At 36.8% G+C, this 17,082-nt stretch overlaps 2 protein-coding genes across 2 annotated transcripts; both read right to left on the minus strand.

The window, feature by feature from the left end:
• Positions 1 to 4,468: 4,468 nt before the first annotated feature.
• LOC133032033 (uncharacterized) lies at positions 4,469 to 5,419 on the minus strand. Its single transcript, XM_061105846.1, has one exon. The coding sequence runs from the start codon at positions 5,417 to 5,419 to the stop codon at positions 4,469 to 4,471; it is 951 nt and encodes a 316-aa protein (XP_060961829.1).
• Positions 5,420 to 10,696: 5,277 nt separating this feature from the next.
• LOC133031774 (uncharacterized) lies at positions 10,697 to 15,267 on the minus strand. The gene is made up of 7 exons (XM_061105431.1): positions 14,643 to 15,267; positions 13,237 to 13,945; positions 12,026 to 12,665; positions 11,825 to 11,925; positions 11,646 to 11,735; positions 11,411 to 11,538; positions 10,697 to 11,231 (listed from the first exon to the last, which is right to left on the minus strand). The coding sequence occupies exons 2-7, from the start codon at positions 13,894 to 13,896 to the stop codon at positions 11,087 to 11,089; spliced, it is 1,764 nt and encodes a 587-aa protein (XP_060961414.1). The 5' UTR covers positions 13,897 to 13,945; positions 14,643 to 15,267; the 3' UTR covers positions 10,697 to 11,086.
• Between the last annotated feature and the right edge of the window lie 1,815 nt (positions 15,268 to 17,082).

Genomic DNA, 17,082 nt, shown 5'->3' on the forward strand with positions numbered 1-17,082 from the left:
TATTCTATAAAAAAAATATAATTTTAGTATGTTAAAATATCAAGTCACATTATTTTATTAAATTATTATTATTATATTGATATCTATATATTTACGAGTATAATTATTTGTTAAAATATGTGAAAGATTTATTTTTTTTAAAAAAAAAGATGAAATTACTTTAAACGAAATTAACCACAAAATAAATAATTTAAAATTGATAAATTTTAGACTCGGCGCATCATCTTTGTAGTTTATATTATATATATATATATAAGGAGCATTAATTAAAAAATAAAAACACAAAATCTAATAAGTAAAATAAATTAAAGAGAATGAATAATTTAGAAATGAATATATTATCAAATATACAAAATCTCTCTTCTTTCATGGAAGCATATATATATATATATATATATATATATACACATATTTATAGGTATGAGATAGTTATTAAGTAAATATGTTATAATAATAATAATAATAATAATAATAATAATAATAATAATAATAATAATAATAATAATAGTGAGAGTTATAAAAATAAAAAGTCACCATTGATAATGGACGATTAATTAAAAAAATATTAAACACAAATATTTCTTTCATTAGCAAATAATAGTATAAAAATAGAAAAAATTAAATAAATTCAAAATAATAAGAAAATAGAGAACATAAAGTACAATTCATAAAAAATGTTATACGACCTATTTTGTGCTTTCTCTTATATTTATATATTTATAGATAAATAGATTATTATTATTATTATTATTATTATTATTATTATTATTATTATTATTATTATTAAAAAAAGGAATATAAAGTACTCTTGTGTATTCTTTTATATAAATAAATTTTATAGATATAAAATATTAATTATTATAACTTACTTTTGAAATAAAATAAATTTAAAGGAGAAATAGTTTTGAAAATGAATAATGTTTTTAATATGTTGTACTATTAGTTTTAAATGTTTTAAATTACATTAAATGGTAAATGGATAATAAATGATTAAGATAGTTTAAGAAATTAAAAAATAATAAAAAATGAGAATAGATTTAAAAAGGAAATTAATATTAAATATTTGACAAAGATTGAAAAATATAAAATATGTATTGCATTAATTTAAAGACTAAATTTATCATTCATACATCGTAAATAAATTATATTAATCACTTGCATATAAAATATATAATACTAATTTTAAAATGGACAATAATATAATTTATAAATTTAACATTCTCAATAGTCTCATATTTACACTAAGCATTAATTTGATTGTACATTGAACATTAATTTGATTCTTTTTTTTTTTTTGAGAGAGAAAAGGAGCCCGCTAAAAAGAAAGGAAATCCACTAGATTGCAGGGGTCATCGCCTATCCAAACAGCTACTTCATCTGAACCTGAAGCCCAATGCGCCAATTTATCAGCCAGCGAGTTTGCGTGGCGATTGATGTGGAAAATCTGAGCTGCAGGGAAAAGAGACAAAGTTTTCTTGATTTGCCGAATGAGATCTCCAAACACCGAGATATCGTCCTCGTGGTGACAAATGGCGTCAGTTACTGCTTTACAGTCCGATTCTACTTCTTGAACCAAAAAATGCTCGTCAATACACCAGCGAAGCAGAGAGAGGAGAGCCTTAGCTTCTAGAGTGGCGACAGAACCGCCTCCATAATAGGGTTGGGCAAAGGCTGCAACTACCAAACCTTCACTATTCTGGATTACTCCACCGAAACCCACTTTTCCACCATTCTTGGGAACAGCTGCATCTACGTTGAGCTTGAGAGTGCCGGGCGCTGGGGGAATCCAAGAAGCAGGGACAGTGGCCAAACTGGGTCGGCCTAGGGGAGGTGTGGCTGACGAGGTCGAGTTATAATCTGCCAAAAAACTTTGAGCCAGATTGACAATTGCATGAGTTTGATCGGATGGTTGACCTTTGAGAGCTTTATTCCTGTTAAACCAAATAAACCAAGCGATACACAGAAAGAGATCTACATCGTTCTTAGGAAAAGACGTATAAATTTGGTGAGCTAAATCATGAAACAAAATTTCAGAAGAGCAGGAAAAAATGTAGGGTTGAAATTGCGTACCTTTCCAGACTCTTCGGACACTCTGACAGTAGAACAGCGCATGAGACACCGATTCTTCATGGTTTCCACAACGGCTACAACCCGGGGATTGGATGATTTTCCTAAAGGCTAGATTTTTTGCAGTGGGGAAGGTTTGGTTTGTGGCTCGAAAAGCAAAGTGTTTCACCTTGGGAGGAATCGAAAGATGCCAAAGGTTTTTCCACCAAGGCGAGGGAGAGGAGGAGGAGGGAATGTCAAGTGGGCTAGTAGAGGAAAAACTGAGGTGATAGCCTGATTTGACTGTGTAAATCCCAGAAATTGAAGGTTCCCAGATCAGATCATCCTGGGTTGGGGTAAGGGGGAGAGGAATAGAAAGGATAATTTGGGCCACATGGGGGGGATAACAACGCTGAATCTCAGCAGTATCCCAGGATAAAGAGGGGGTAATGAGAGAGGCAACTCTGTCAGGGATAGGGGATAATGGGGAAATTTGTCGACAACCCGGAATCCAATAATCTGTGGTGGTGCAAGTGTTCTGCCCATTGCCAATTTTGGAGATGAGGCCTTTGCGGAGCAGCTCTTTTCCCCAGCAAATGCTACGCCAAACGAAAGACGGAGAATGCCCCGTGGAGCTACTAAGGAAGGAAGACTGAGGGTAGTATCGGGCAGATAAAATTCTGGACACAATGGAGTTTGGTTGCTTTAAGATGCGTCAGGCTTGTTTAGCAAGCATAGCCTGGTTGAAATGGACCAGGGAACGAAAACCAAGCCCGCCATCTTTCTTAGAACGACAGAGCTTTTTCCAGCTTTGCCAGTGGGTTTTGGGACAGTTGTTTTCATTAGTTCCCCACCAAAAATTTGCCATGGTTGATTCGAGGGAGCGGCAAGTGGCGACCGGAATGCGGAAGCAAGCCATGCTGTAAGTGGGAATGGCTTGAATGACCGATTTTAAGAGAATCTCTTTTCCTCCTTTAGAAAAGACTTTGTTCCGCCAATTATGAAGGTGGCCACAAACTTTGTCATGAAGGTAATGAAACAGTTGCTTTTTCGTTCGACCTATGTGCTGAGGGAGCCCCAGATATTTTTCGAAAGATGGACGAACGGGAATCCTCATGAAATCCGAAATCAAGGTTTGATCCCTCAGCTCTACATTAGGCGAGAAGTACAGAGAGGATTTCTGGAAGTTAACTTTTTGCCCAGTGGCCCTTTCGTACACGTCCAGAACCTCTTTGATGACGTTACAAGAGCTAATGGAAGCTTGACAGAATAGAAAACTGTCATCCGCAAAAAGTAGGTGGGAGATGGCCGGGGCCCGCCTTGCTACTTTAATACCAGGAAGGGACTTATTTCGCTCTTTCTGACGCAGGAGAGAAGAGAATCCTTCTGCACAGAGAAGGAAAAGGTAGGGCGAGAGAGGGTCACCCTAGCGGATTCCTCTAGAAGGGGAAACACGGCCAGTAACTTTACAGTTTAAGTTGAATTGGAAGGTAGTCATGGAGATACAAGAGAGCACCAGATTAGTGAATCTGAGAGGAAATTGGAATTTACGAAGAATAGCATCGATGAAGGACCACTCCACCCTGTCAAAAGCTTTTGCCATATCGAGCTTGACCGCCATCCAACCTTTTTTACCCCTAGTTTTTAGCTTGATGGAATGCGCAACTTCCTGGGCAATAAAGATGTTGTCCGAAATAAGTCTACCCGGAAGAAAAGCGCTTTGATTGGGGGAAATCAAAGTGTTGAGAACAAGTTTAAGCCGATTTGCAAGAGTCTTGGAGATAACTTTGTAGATGATATTGCAGAGACTGATCGGCCTGAAATCAGACAGGGAAGAAGGTCGTTTGACCTTGGGGATAAGGGTGATGAGAGTGGTATTTAGAGGGGCGATGTCCCCATTCCCATTAAGAAAGCTGGTTGCTGCTTTGAGAACATCATGCCTGACAGATGTCCAGTTGGATTTGTAGAAATTAGAATTGAAACCATCAGGACCAGGGGCTTTATCTGAAGGAAGTTGGAAAAAAACTTTTTCAATTTCGTCCAAGGAAAACTCCTCAGCAAGGAAAGATTTGTCCATCTCTGAGAGAGAGATTGTAATGCCTTGTAGGGCCTTATTGATATCCTCCTCCGAGGGGTTCGTGGACGAGAAGAGTTGGTTAAAGTGGGATTCCATTTCACGGGTGATGCCCTCATCGTCAGAGACAATACCTCCATTGGCTAGGTGGAGCTTATTGATTTTGTTTATTTTCTTTCTGTGAGAGGCATGTCGATGAAAGAATTTGGTGTTCTTATCACCCTGGGCTAACCACTGGGTCCTCGCTCTCTGTTTCCAATAAGTTTCTTCTTTGTACAGAAGAGAGTCAAGCCTGGGTTGGAGCTCCTTTATATTTCTGATGGTATTGTCATCCCAAACAGGAGCAGATCAGGCAATTTCCAGGTCTTTCTCAAGCTTGGTTATGTGCTTTTTAAAATTAAAGTCCTTTTTGTGGTTCCAATTGTTAAGTTTCTCTGCACAAGAGGCTTGAGTCGCGACTAGCTTGAGGATGGGTTCATGCAGGTTCGGCTGGCTAGTCCAAGATTGGTCAAAAACTTGGTTCCAATTTGGATCCTTAAGCCAAACATTCTCGAAGTGAAAACGTTTGTTATTATTATTAAGGCAAGTGCCCAGAGGATTGGAAGTGTTCAGTTCTAGGGCGCGGTGGTCAGAGCCGTAGAACCCCAAATGGGCAAGGGTGGCATCAGGGAAGATATCTACCCAGTGGTTATTGACAATGCCCCAGTCTAATCGTTCTTGAATGTTTTTTGGGGATGCGACATTATTATTCCACGTGAGCAAGGGACCAGTGGGGTCGAGAGGGGAGAGATTAAAAGAGTCAAGGAAATGTCTGAAATCCGAGGAAGGGCCCCTGTCGGGATTTCCCCCTTGTTTATCATGGGAAAAGAGAAAAGCATTAAAGTCCCCAATAATAAGCCACGGATCCCGAGGGTTACCCCTACCAATTCGGTTAAGAATATTCCACGTATGAGGCTTGAGAGAATCAACCGGAGAGCCATAAAAACAAGTAAGATGGAAGGATACATTAGTAATAGAACACGAAACGTAGCAATCAAAATGACTAATAGATTGAGAAAGCAAGGTGACAATTACATCATTAGTCCAAAATAAAAGCAAGCCCCCACTTCTACCTATCCTAGGCATTTCCAAACCCGAATCAAAATGGAGCTTGTGCTTAAGATTGTCAACAGCGTTCTTAGCCAGCCTAGATTCCATAATAAATAACATAGTAGGATTACAAAAAGAAACTAAACGGGAGAGATTACGGAATGCACGATCACTCCCAATTCCACGTGCATTCCAGCTGACAAGTTTCATGGCGGCGGGCAGGCCTGCTCGGTGGCAAGGCCTGCGCTTCCAGATGAAATCTTTGTGGCTTGAGGGATGTCGGAGCGGGAACGCTTGATTTGATGACGAAGCTCTCCATTAACCATTTCAGTTTGCCTTTTGAATTTTTCCTTTGAGTCAGGCTTGCTTCTCTTCCTTGAGGCCTTTGAACCCGTGGGGGTGGCGATTCCCGGTTGATAGGTGAGGTTCATGGCTTCGAGTCTCTTGCTGGTGTCAAGGAGAGGAATGTTCTCAGGCAAAGGCACATGGCAATATTTTGAGCTAGTAGAGTTGGAGCCACTGGAGTGTTGGGAGGTAATGGCTTGATTCGGTGTGGAAGTTGGTGAGGCTTTTTGGACACTAGTGTTGCTCAAAGTGGCGTTAAGAAGGGCGGTGTACGTTGGAGTGGTGGTGTCGGGTGGGGGGAGCTGTGATGGGTGAGGGGTTGGTGTGTTTGTCATGGGGTCGGGTTGGTTCCAATGAGAGTAATTTGGTGGAAGGGTGGATGGGCCGGATTTGAAGAGACCCACTTGTTGAGTTTGGCCTTGAGCCGGACCAACTTCTTGGGAGCCATAGGTAGGAAAAGGTGGCATACTCTCCGGGGGGGCAACACAGACAGCACTAGCTGGATTAGTGGTCATGAAGGAAGCAACCGGAGGGTTGACAAAATTACTCTGTTCAGGGGAAAGCAAGGCATTAGTGGAAACTTTAACTTTACCGAAAATGGTTTTGATGTCATACCTGAGCTCCGGGGGGAAAGGAGCTTCATCGCAAGCTTTCATGTAATCTATGCAGCCTTTATTGTAACTATGCCCCATTCGACCACAGAAAAAGCAAATGTCAGGGAGGTTTTCGTATTTTAGCTCCAACCAAACAACTTTGTTTATACCGGAGAAGTGGATGGGTATGCCACGAGGCAGAGGTTGCGCCACATCGAACATGACACAGAGCCTAAAGTAGGGTCCCCATGTCTCTCGAAGAGAAGGCTTATAAAGCTCCAACATGTGGCCGAGAGACGATGAAACAAGGGTCGCCAATTCTTCGGATCTTTTGAGAAACGGGGTGTTGAACACTTGAACCCAAAGAGGAATTTTGAGCAAACTATCCCCATTGAGGACATCCAAAGAGTTTGGGATATCCATAAGGATAGCTTGGTTGAGATAGGTCCATGGTTGTTGCAACAAAACTCGACGCCTATCTCCATCACAACCAAACTCCACTAGAAAAAGGCCATGAGGGCGCTCGGTATTAATCACAGGGCTTCGAGAGATATGGTTCCAATTCTTTGTCATTTTTTCAATGAAGTTCTTTCGGTTAAAGGACTTGACAGTGTGCACTTTGGCTACAAGGAAAAGGGGGGCTTGTTGTGTCTCGGTTTCAGGTGTAGTTGCAGGAGTGAGTTCATGAAGTGTTTGAATAGTACACTCGATTTCTGTGAGGTTGAGAGCAACAGAGAGAGAATTTGTTAGATCATCCATAGGATAGGAAGCTAAAATGTAGTACGAAACCTCAAACAATAAAGGACCTGGCAGAGTGTGAAAGATAGAAGGTGATTGAATGGAAGTTAAAAGGCACAAAGGTTTGTATGGGAAAAGGGTTATGACAGCACGGTTGTTCAAGAAAGTGAAGTTACTGGGAAGGGAAAAAGTATGAAGGGGAACCACGACTTCAGGGAAAACAGTAAGAATAAACCAAGAAACACTTCCAAAAATAACACACACACAGAAAAAGAGACTGCCCGATATGGTACTCTGATAATATAGCAACTTATGAAGAGAAAATAAAATTAAACTTGAAGTAGGAGTAGGAGTCCACCGGTGGGGAGAATAACTAGAAGACACAAGAGGATTTAGCAATGGGGACAATCGGTTGGTACTCTTATTAGAACATAACCTAAAGAACAATGAGCTTTGCAGAGAGGGTAAGCTAGAAATGACTAATTCGCACACAACAAACCACCTCCTAGGCTTAACTATAAATAGACAAACACTCACGGTAGAGGAGTGATACGAGGCAGTATCAGTCAAATCGAAAGTATTTAATACTGGGTAGATCTGCTGCACAAAGTATTGGAATATGGCAATAGACAGAACACATTTGCAGACCACATTAAATGGGGGGTTCAAACTCAAAATAGCAAAGGGGATTAAGTACCTTCTGTCGACAGATTTTGGAGAGTTCCCATTACCCCAAATCCTTTGTAAAGTACAAATTTCAGGGTAGAATTTAATAGGCAAACCAAACATATATTTGTATTGTTCAATAAAAAACCATTTCCTCTGAAACGATTTAACAGTGAATAGGGAGAAATGTAAGAGGAAATCAATACCTGTAAGAGGCTCATTAAACACGGTACGATTTGAAGAAAATGGGAGAAGGCCGGAGTTAATGGTGACGCGACTGGAGTAGTTGGGTACCTGCAGAGGAAGACGGCTTGCTTGGCTCGGACGAGTCGAGCTGTGTTGTGTCTAAATAGAGGAAGAGTCGGAGCCACCATGATCGAGCGATCTGGAGCTGGGCATGGGTTTCACCTTGTGGAAACATTCAGAAAACCAGTGTGAACATGCAAGGGAAGAAGATGAACCCTTGTTCATACTGAAAGAGTCAAGAGAGAGAGTCTGGAAAAGTATCTTTCTTAGTATAACATTAATTTGATTCTTACACTATACACTTTTGCAATATTTTTGTTTTTGAGATCCTCATCAGTAATCTTAAAACTGTAAATTCAACAAATTTTTTCTATTCTTTATTATAAAATTCCAAAATTATATTCAAAAGTATTCTCAATAATTATATATATAAACATTCTCAATAATGAGTCAAAAGCAATTTTGACTAATTTACATAAATATTAGAACAAAACATAGAGCAAAAAAAATTATATACCTTTGCAATATGATCACAAACGCCTCACCTAAAACTAAAAAAGAAGGTACAGCATTTAGTCTTGGAAACTAACATCTTCACCTTAAAAGAGAACCTTGATTGTGTTTGTACAATTTTATTAGGATATATATAAAGAGAAAGAATGATATAAGAAGTCCAACTTCTAAATTGCACACAACTAATACATAGTAAACATATAAAGAGGGGAGAGGAAGGGTTATATAAGAGATGGATAGTCACACATTATAAATTACCACCAATTACAATATAATTTATCTATTTATTAGTTCGTTTCTATAACCTATAATTAAATGATACTAAATTGTAAGAGAAAAAAATATATTTATATATATGTTATTACTATCCATTTTTTAATTTTTAATATTAATATAAATAGATATAAATTGTTAGTTTGTTTTTATAACCTACATTTATAGGTTTAAATGATATTAATGTAAGAGAAGAATGTATTTATTTGTATTATTACTCTTATTATTTTTTTTATTTACTTTAATATAGATAGATACAGATTGTTTGGTATTAAATAGAAAGAATAAATTAAAAAAATGAAAGAATGAAGATTAGAGAAAGAAGCTTATTTAGATTGCCACATGCCCTCTTTTATACTTTACTTTATATATTGTTATATTGATTTGAATAATTGGTAAGTTGAGATTCATAATTTAAAATAGGAAAATCAATGTTTTATGTCTTTACTTTCTGATTAAAATCGTTGTTTGTCTGTTTACTTTTCTGTTATTTTATTATTTCATTCTTAATCATTATTTACTTTCTATTCTCTAATTAAAGCATAAAACCAAATAGTATAATAATTAGTGAAATTTAATAATCAATCTATGTGGGTTTGACAACCTTTTAATTAAAACTTTGATATAATAACAATGTATGCTTGCAGTAAAAATTGTGTATCACTCACATACCTAGGTCTGGGTCTAAGGCTGAGGTCCAGGCCTGGGTTTGTGGCCAAGGTTAGGGGTTGAGTCCTGGGTCGGGGTTCAGGTTCGGGTCCGAGGTCTGAGGGCTAGGTTAGGGTCACGGGTTTGGATTCAACGGTTGGGTTCGGGACCGAGTCCCGTGGCTGTGTATGGGTCTAGATTTGGAGCCAGGTACAGATCTCAAATTTTGAATTTGAGGTCCGAGGTTAGGGTCCGGGTGAAAGGTTAGGGTTTGGACCGAGATTCGGGTCTTAGGGCCAAATCCGAATTCATGTCGAGGTCCTGGGGCCGGGTTTGGACCAGGGTTAGGTTTGGATTTGGGGTTTGGGTCTGGGGCTAGAGCCAGGTCCCGAATCCGGAGTCTGGGGTGGGGTTAGGTTCATGTCATATTATGGTGTAGAGTATTGAAATATTTTTTTAGTAAAAAATTTAAAAATAATTTTTAGAAAACATTAGCCAAACACAATTAAATTTTTAAAATAGAAAAACTATTTTCTATTCTCACTTTTAAAAACACAATTCTAAAAACTTAAAACAAAGGTGGCGTTTGGTAACACTTTTTTAATTAGTTTTTAATTTTTAAAAGTAGAAAAGTGAAAATATTTTTCAAAAACATGTTCTATAAAACTGTTTTTACTTTTCAATTTTATAATTAGAAATCAAAATTTTAAAAACAAAAAAAATAATCACTTTCAATATTTTTTTAAACAGTTTTTTTTTTTCGTAATCATTCTTTTGGATTACGACCAGACCCGGACCAAATCTCCTCCCCACGGCCCTGGCGCTGAACCCGTCTTTTGATTCGAACCCGAATCCGACGATGGACCTAGACCCAACTTAATAAATAAAATCAAAAAATAAAAATGAACTTTACAGAACACACTTTTGTTTTCTGTTTTAAAATTGAAAAATAAAAGTTGTTACAAAACGCATTTTTGTTTTCAAAAATAAATTTTTTAAAAACAAAAATTTTACATTCATTTTGTGATTAAAAAATTAAAAAACAAAAGTGTTACCAAACGGCACCAAAGTCAAACAACCTCGAGGCTTCATTGTTCTTTGTATGCTCCTATCAAAATATTTGTAAAAAATGGAAAAAGATAGTAGGAAAAAGAAAATTGTTGTAGAAGCCCCTTAAATTTCCTATTTTATTATATTGCACACAACCCTTCGACCAAATTATTTATTCCGAAGAAAGTATTTGTTTTATAGATATTCCCTTAAATTAACAAAATGATTGGCTACATACCAACCATAAAATCAATAAACACGTTATTGAAAATTGTATATTCAACAAGTATTTGATTAAAATTGGATATTTTCAATTATTTTTTTTCAATTAAAATAAAAATAACACATGTTAAACCTCAGCTCTTAAAAGCTTCGAATATTAAATAGATTGCGTGCTATGATAACAAGAATCAAGAATCAGAAGTTAGAAAATACAATCAAGTTTGAGAGAATCAAATGAATAGGAATAGTAGTGACTAAGGTAAAATATTCCTTTGGCTCATAAACACATGCATAATCAGTGCCGCGGAGGGTTATAAGAACCCTCCCTAGAAAAAATTATAATAATAATAATAGAACATTATTTCATCTAACTATATTATATATAGAAGGAACTAGAGCTAAAGCTAATTACATCAACTGAGAAATCGATCAAAAAAAAAACATGTTAAAAGAGTTGCAACTCAACAAAGATGGCTCAGCCTCACCATCCTCCAGATTCAGAGTGCCATATAGAAATAGATATATATATTAAGAAGGGTATATATTATTAACATAAAAATGAGCAAGAAAACAGCCAGGTGCATCAGCAGGTAGTTTCAGACAACACCTTTCCCTGAATAGCTTTGTAGCACTGGAGGCTGCAAAGAGGAAGCTTTGACTTGGAATCCCTGTACTTGTATGGATTTTTACACGAAGGACCGGCACAGTTTTCCCGCGGAGGAGGGTAGCTGAATAATCATCATCATAAAAAATAAAGGTTAAAATAAATAATAACAAGATATAGAGGCCAGAAAACTACAGCAAGGAACTCAAACTTCATACTTTGACCATTTGAACTACACAGCCAAACTAGATATATAAATAATAGAGAAAAGAACTTGAGTTTACAAGATAGGTGATATTTTACCCGCAAGGCTTGGGGTCGAAAATACTAGGGAGTCCCATGTCCTTCGAAAAGGTTACCACAGTCCCAGTAGGACTCATCACCCATCTGATGGTGTGTGATGCATTCAACAAAGCATTAGCATTCTTCTCCTGTCAGAGAGGACAGTATACTATGCGTTAGAATTAGAACAATAATATAAGTATTAACTAATGCTAGTTTTGTTAACCCACAAGAGCTACAGAGAGGGTTTCAGTACCTGTGCCAATTCCTCCCGACGCTTCTTTATTTTATCTTCCTTCTTTTTCCTGCTAGAATCTTGTCCAAGGATTTTCTTGATTGCTACAGCCTGAAAGATTTGATTGAAATAAGCAAAATGCCATAGCCACTTGACATCTCCAAAGCAAGTCAAAATAAATCTGAATGAGATATGCGAACCTCAGATTCTCGAGCAGCTTTCTCTACTTGCATCTTCCGTCTCTGAGCAGCCTCGGCTTTCTTCAGCTGCTGCTCCACCTCTGTAAGCTTCTCTTTTTGCTCTAAAGCCACCAAAAGCAATCAACATATTGAAATTTATAGCTGACAAATCCTACAAAAGAATTATAGGTCACAGTTCAAATCATGTAATTAAAAACTTACTTCTTGATGAAGCAGGTGGTAAACCATTTGGAAACTCGATAAAGCTAGCACCAGGTGTTGCTGATGAATCTTTGCTGGACTGCAGGGCTCGTTGACGCGTTGTCAGGGTCATTTCCCTCCTGCCGTCCAACAATGAATCTACAGATTCCTTCCTTGGCTTCTTCCTCTTCTTACTACCATCACCTTCACCATCAGAAGCTGAATCTTCTTCATCCTCGTAATCAGTGTCCCCAGATACTCCATCTATTCTAGACTTTTTCTTCCCATCTTTACCACCTGGCCTTGATGCACCAACATTTTCAATATTTGAAACCATGGAAAGTTTTCTATGTTTCCTACTGAATTCTTCATCGTCTTCTTTGTAAACTACAGCTATCTTCGACGTCTTAAGTTTCTCCAGGTACCTAATTTCATCATCCACATCATCACCAAACTCCTCATCAAGTAGTCGCCTTTTAGGAACCCGCTTGCTCTTGCGCACTGACTTCTCCTCCTCCTTTCCAGAGGTGTTCTTACGAGAAACCTTTCCCATCATAGAATCCTCCCTGCCAAGACTAAAAGTAAAACCAGCTCTTGAGTTCCAAGGTATTCCTTGCAAGCCACTCTTTTTATCCGAACAGGAAATGTCACCGTTATTTGCCTGCAAAAATATATAAATAATAAAAAGAGATCACCCTGGACTCTGAGAGTTTTCAAAAGGCTTTTAACAAGAAAATTTGTGCAAATATTATTACGACAGGTATTATTACTTAAAACACAAAATTTGAGATTTCGGTTACCAAATAGTGAAATTGTTAGCTAATCTAATAAACGCGTCATTTTTATAAGGCAAGTACGAATCCCTATACAAGGAATTATTCAATGATAAAACAAAAAACATAAAATTTGAGATTTCAGTTACCAAATAGTGAAATTGTTAGCTATACTAACAAAATCGCCATTTTGTATATGGTAAGTACGGATCCATGTCCATCTATGAGGAATTTTTCAATGATGAAACAAAAATGGGAGTGTAACCCATTTATACTTAATAAGACGATTTCTTTCTATCGAAAGGAAAGTTTTTTACAAAGAAAGCAACAACTACTCTTTTTTGCAGCAATGATTTCATTGATAAAATTCAAAAAATGATTTCTTTCTATAAAAAGGAAAATTCTTTACAAATGCAACCAATACTCTACACTCAAGCAAATAAGAAAACCCTTTAATACCTGCTTATGCCGCAGTTTAGATGCATCTGCATGCCGAGAACTCTTTAAAGAGGATTCAACAACCCCTGAAACACCATTAGAGGCAGAGTTGGCTTGAATTGTACGTGTCACACCATTAACCTTTAGCTTAACCATTTTAACCTTATTATCGTTTCCAAATCCATCTCCTGACTGCTTAGAAGTGGAGCTTTCACCATTCCAACCACTACTTACATCACAATTTCTTAATTCTGATTCAGCGCCATCTTTAATTGCATTTGAGCTTTTCCAATTTGCTGGTGCAAGGACACCTTCACTTGAACGCTTGTTATTAAACCCATTTCGTCCGGGCTCATTACTATAATATGAATTAAACCCACCATCATTTATATCCATTTTATGGAGGTTATCATCTTCATCACCATTAGAATGAGAAACTGTAGAACCATAATGATTAAGACTAAATTCTTTCCCATTTGAATTCGAATCACAACCAACAATTTCATCGCTAGATGCCTTATTTGCATCATCAAAAGGTGGTGTTGAAGACATGGGTGAATCATCATTAATTTCCGCATTAGGCTGTGAATCAGGCCGAGGGCGGCGACAAGCTTGGCTCCTCTTCTTCCTCACAGCAACATTGATACCCTCAAACCGAGAAGCAACACCAAACTCTTCCATCAGAAGAATACAATTCTATATACTTGGTTCTTTTAACAATACTACTTCTCTGCACATTACATAAAAAGAAAAGACCCTCCATAAATCAAGTATTCAAGCAAGATCAAATTATACGTTAAAAAACTAGGGAATCACAAACAAGTGTACCCATTTAAGAGTCGAAACAAATTGTGAATTTTTTCATGAGATTAAAAGAGAATAATGCAAATCATTGCTTTCCTAACAAGGACAAATCATGCTAGTTCCAATCATGCCTTCAAGCTGGATAAAATCGTAGTTAACAAAGCCAACGCAAAACTACAATATAAAAATCGAGACACATTAAAATTCTTAACGCCATAAAAGGAACCAAGCAGAAAAAGAGAGGTATTGAATTAAATCGTGTAAGAATGCATCATCTAACCAGAAAAGAACCACTTTTCCCCAAATTAAGAGAGCAATTGGTTCGACATCGATCCTACATTCACTAAAGGAACAAAATTTATACTTAATAAATCAATTGCACAGCAAAAAACACAAAAATAAATAAATAAGAGCAAACCCAAACAAAAACAAAAACACCTAGACTACAAAAAACAAACCCTAAAGGAAAAACAAATATTCATCCAAAATCAACCAAAACATAAACACAACACAATGACACCAACCATAAACGAAAGCAAACCCAGAAACAATTCAAGACGCCGACACAAGAAGATCACCATTAAATCAAAATCAAACAAAATACAATAAAGAACCCAAAATACCTTCTGGGTCGAAGAGAATCCGAGCACCAGGCGTCACCGCCAGAGGCACAAAGGGAAATCGTGAACCTTCTTCGGACAATATGGAAAAAGGGCCAAAACCCAGAAAGCAAAACAAGAAAAAGAGAAAGAATCGCAGGAGAGAACAAAGAAAGGAAGGAAAGGAAAAGGAGTAAGGTTTGGTTTCAATGGTGGAACAGTGGGTTATAAGAGAAGAATGAGCAGACGATTCTTCTTCTAGGGTTAGAGAAGTTTGGGTAAGGTGAGGAAGAGATGAAGAAAGAGGGTGAAGGTGGTAAAGAAGAGAAGGGCTAATACTAATAATCTTCTCCTTCTCGTTCACCATCTTTTGGTTAATTCCACTCCCACGCACCAAAGCCCAAGTCCTCCCCACACCCACACACCACACCCCTCCTGTGGTTTTTTTCTTTTTTTTCCTAATTTTCTTAATTTTTTTTATTTATTTTCTTTTTTTGGGTTTTAGATAATCTTTGTTTTTCTTCAGTGTTCAACTCGGTTGACGCGACTCAGTAACTCCAACTCGCTTCTCTCTCTTTCTTTCTATATCTAATATTCCCTCTCTCTTTTTTGTTTTGGTTTTCACTACCTCTTTACATTTTTCTTCTGCAAGTTTATGCGCACGTTAAGAGTATCTACACCCTTCGGCTTACGTTAGTTAGCGTCTGTCTTTCTGCCCCAATTAAATTATGACATGTGTCAAATACATTTATTAATTTTATAATGTCAATTAGTTTGTCTCTTTTCTTTGACTCGGCAAATAGGCCCTCTTCCCACTATTTTAATTTTTTTTAGGATAATAATAGAAAAAAAATAATTTATTAATACAGTAGAACCTCTATCCAAGAATACGACCAAGTAAATTATATTAATTGAGAGGTTATAACTAAATAGAGTTATACTAGAAAAAAAAATTAAAAAACTAAAAAATATCAACGTAACAATAATAACAATAAATAATCATTAATACTATACCATAATAGAAATATTTTAGAGTAAATATAATATTCATACATGTATTATAATTTAAAATAAAATTATTAATTTTACATAAATAAATTTATAAAATACATAAATATATTTTATTAAGATGTAATTATTCTTATATAGAGGTATACTTTGGTAATACGGGATTTAAAAAATATATAACTAATTACAATTTAGAAGTTATTCTTATTTATAACTGGCCCAAATTGGGACTTGATTTTTTTATAACAAATCAGAGGTTATTCTTGAATAGAGTATTCTTAAATAGAGGTTCTACTGTATAATAATATACAATAACTCTAAAAAATTATGACTATTTTACTGAAAGTTGTTCAAGGCCAATGACCAGATTGATATCCTACCGTTGAGGGTTGACATAACATGTCAACTTGGTCATTATGAGAGTGAAAAATCATGTTGGGGATGTATTTTTTGATGGTAAGTGACATTTTGACATGACTTAGTCTATTTTTGTGTTATGGCGAAGCTGGTCACGAATTCTTGGAGATGTTATTGTTCTATGGAAACGGAAGACTCAAAACTACTCGGTTTCCGAGTAGATCACATTGTCGGAATTGTGAAAATATGAAGTTGTGAAATTGACTTTTCTGACTTATGGCTCTCAATTATTGTGAAAAACTAGATGAACGGTCGAGACGAAATCAGAATCGAATAAGCAGAACCCAGGGCACCAGGCAATAAGTTAACCTAGGCGTTGGGTGCTTATTTTGGAGTGTTTGAGATGTTGTTTTGATACTTCGAAGATTTTAGAACTTGCAGACAAGGTCCCCTACCTTGTTTTTTACCATTTCGAAGAGAATTCTCAGAGCAGAATTGACATTTGAATGATCGAAACTAGTGCACCAGGTTGATTGTCACCTTGGGCGCTGGGCTCAATTTTCATGTCCCTATGGTTGTGGTTTTCTCCTCAAGTTTACTTGTATCTTCGTTATTTTTTATGATGGAAAAAATGCTCGACACACTTTTTCGAGAAACTGATTGGAAATTGCCCAAGTTGACAATATGTCAACCTGAGCGATGGGCCCAACACCAGGTGTCAACCTGGGCACTGGGTCCAGCATCAAGTCATCTAGAATTTCTGTTTGGTCCCTGGAAATAGTTGAATCTTAATCTCTACTGTAAACGGAGAATAAAAAATCCTCAGAAATGATCCAAGTTGACAAAATTTTAACCTGGGTATTGGGTGCCTATTTCGGGGCTTCTGGGATGTCGTTTTGATACTTCCAAGGTTCTAGACCTTGAGGACGAGATCTTTTACCCCATTTTTTATCGTTTCAAAGAGAATGCTCGGAGTAGAATTGACATTTAAATAATCGAAACTAGTGCGTCAGGTTAATTGTCAACCTAGGCACTGGGCTCAACTTTCATGTCCCTATGGTTGTAGTTTTCTCCCCGAGTTTGCTTGTATTTTTGTTAT

This window comes from Cannabis sativa, chromosome X (genome assembly GCF_029168945.1).
Source record: "Cannabis sativa cultivar Pink pepper isolate KNU-18-1 chromosome X, ASM2916894v1, whole genome shotgun sequence".
Classification (NCBI taxonomy): Eukaryota; Viridiplantae; Streptophyta; class Magnoliopsida; order Rosales; family Cannabaceae; genus Cannabis; species Cannabis sativa.

Coding starts and splice junctions, on each gene's coding strand:
- LOC133032033 (XM_061105846.1), bottom strand. CDS start 5,419: ATGAAACTTGTCAGCTGGAATGCACGTGGAATTGGGAGTGATCGTGCA.
- LOC133031774 (XM_061105431.1), bottom strand. CDS start 13,896: ATGGAAGAGTTTGGTGTTGCTTCTCGGTTTGAGGGTATCAATGTTGCT. Junction 11,926..12,025: donor ACCACCTGCTTCATCAAGAA/GTAAGTTTTTAA, acceptor TGGTGGCTTTAG/AGCAAAAAGAGAAGCTTACA. Junction 11,232..11,410: donor TTCGACCCCAAGCCTTGCGG/GTAAAATATCAC, acceptor ATGATTATTCAG/CTACCCTCCTCCGCGGGAAA.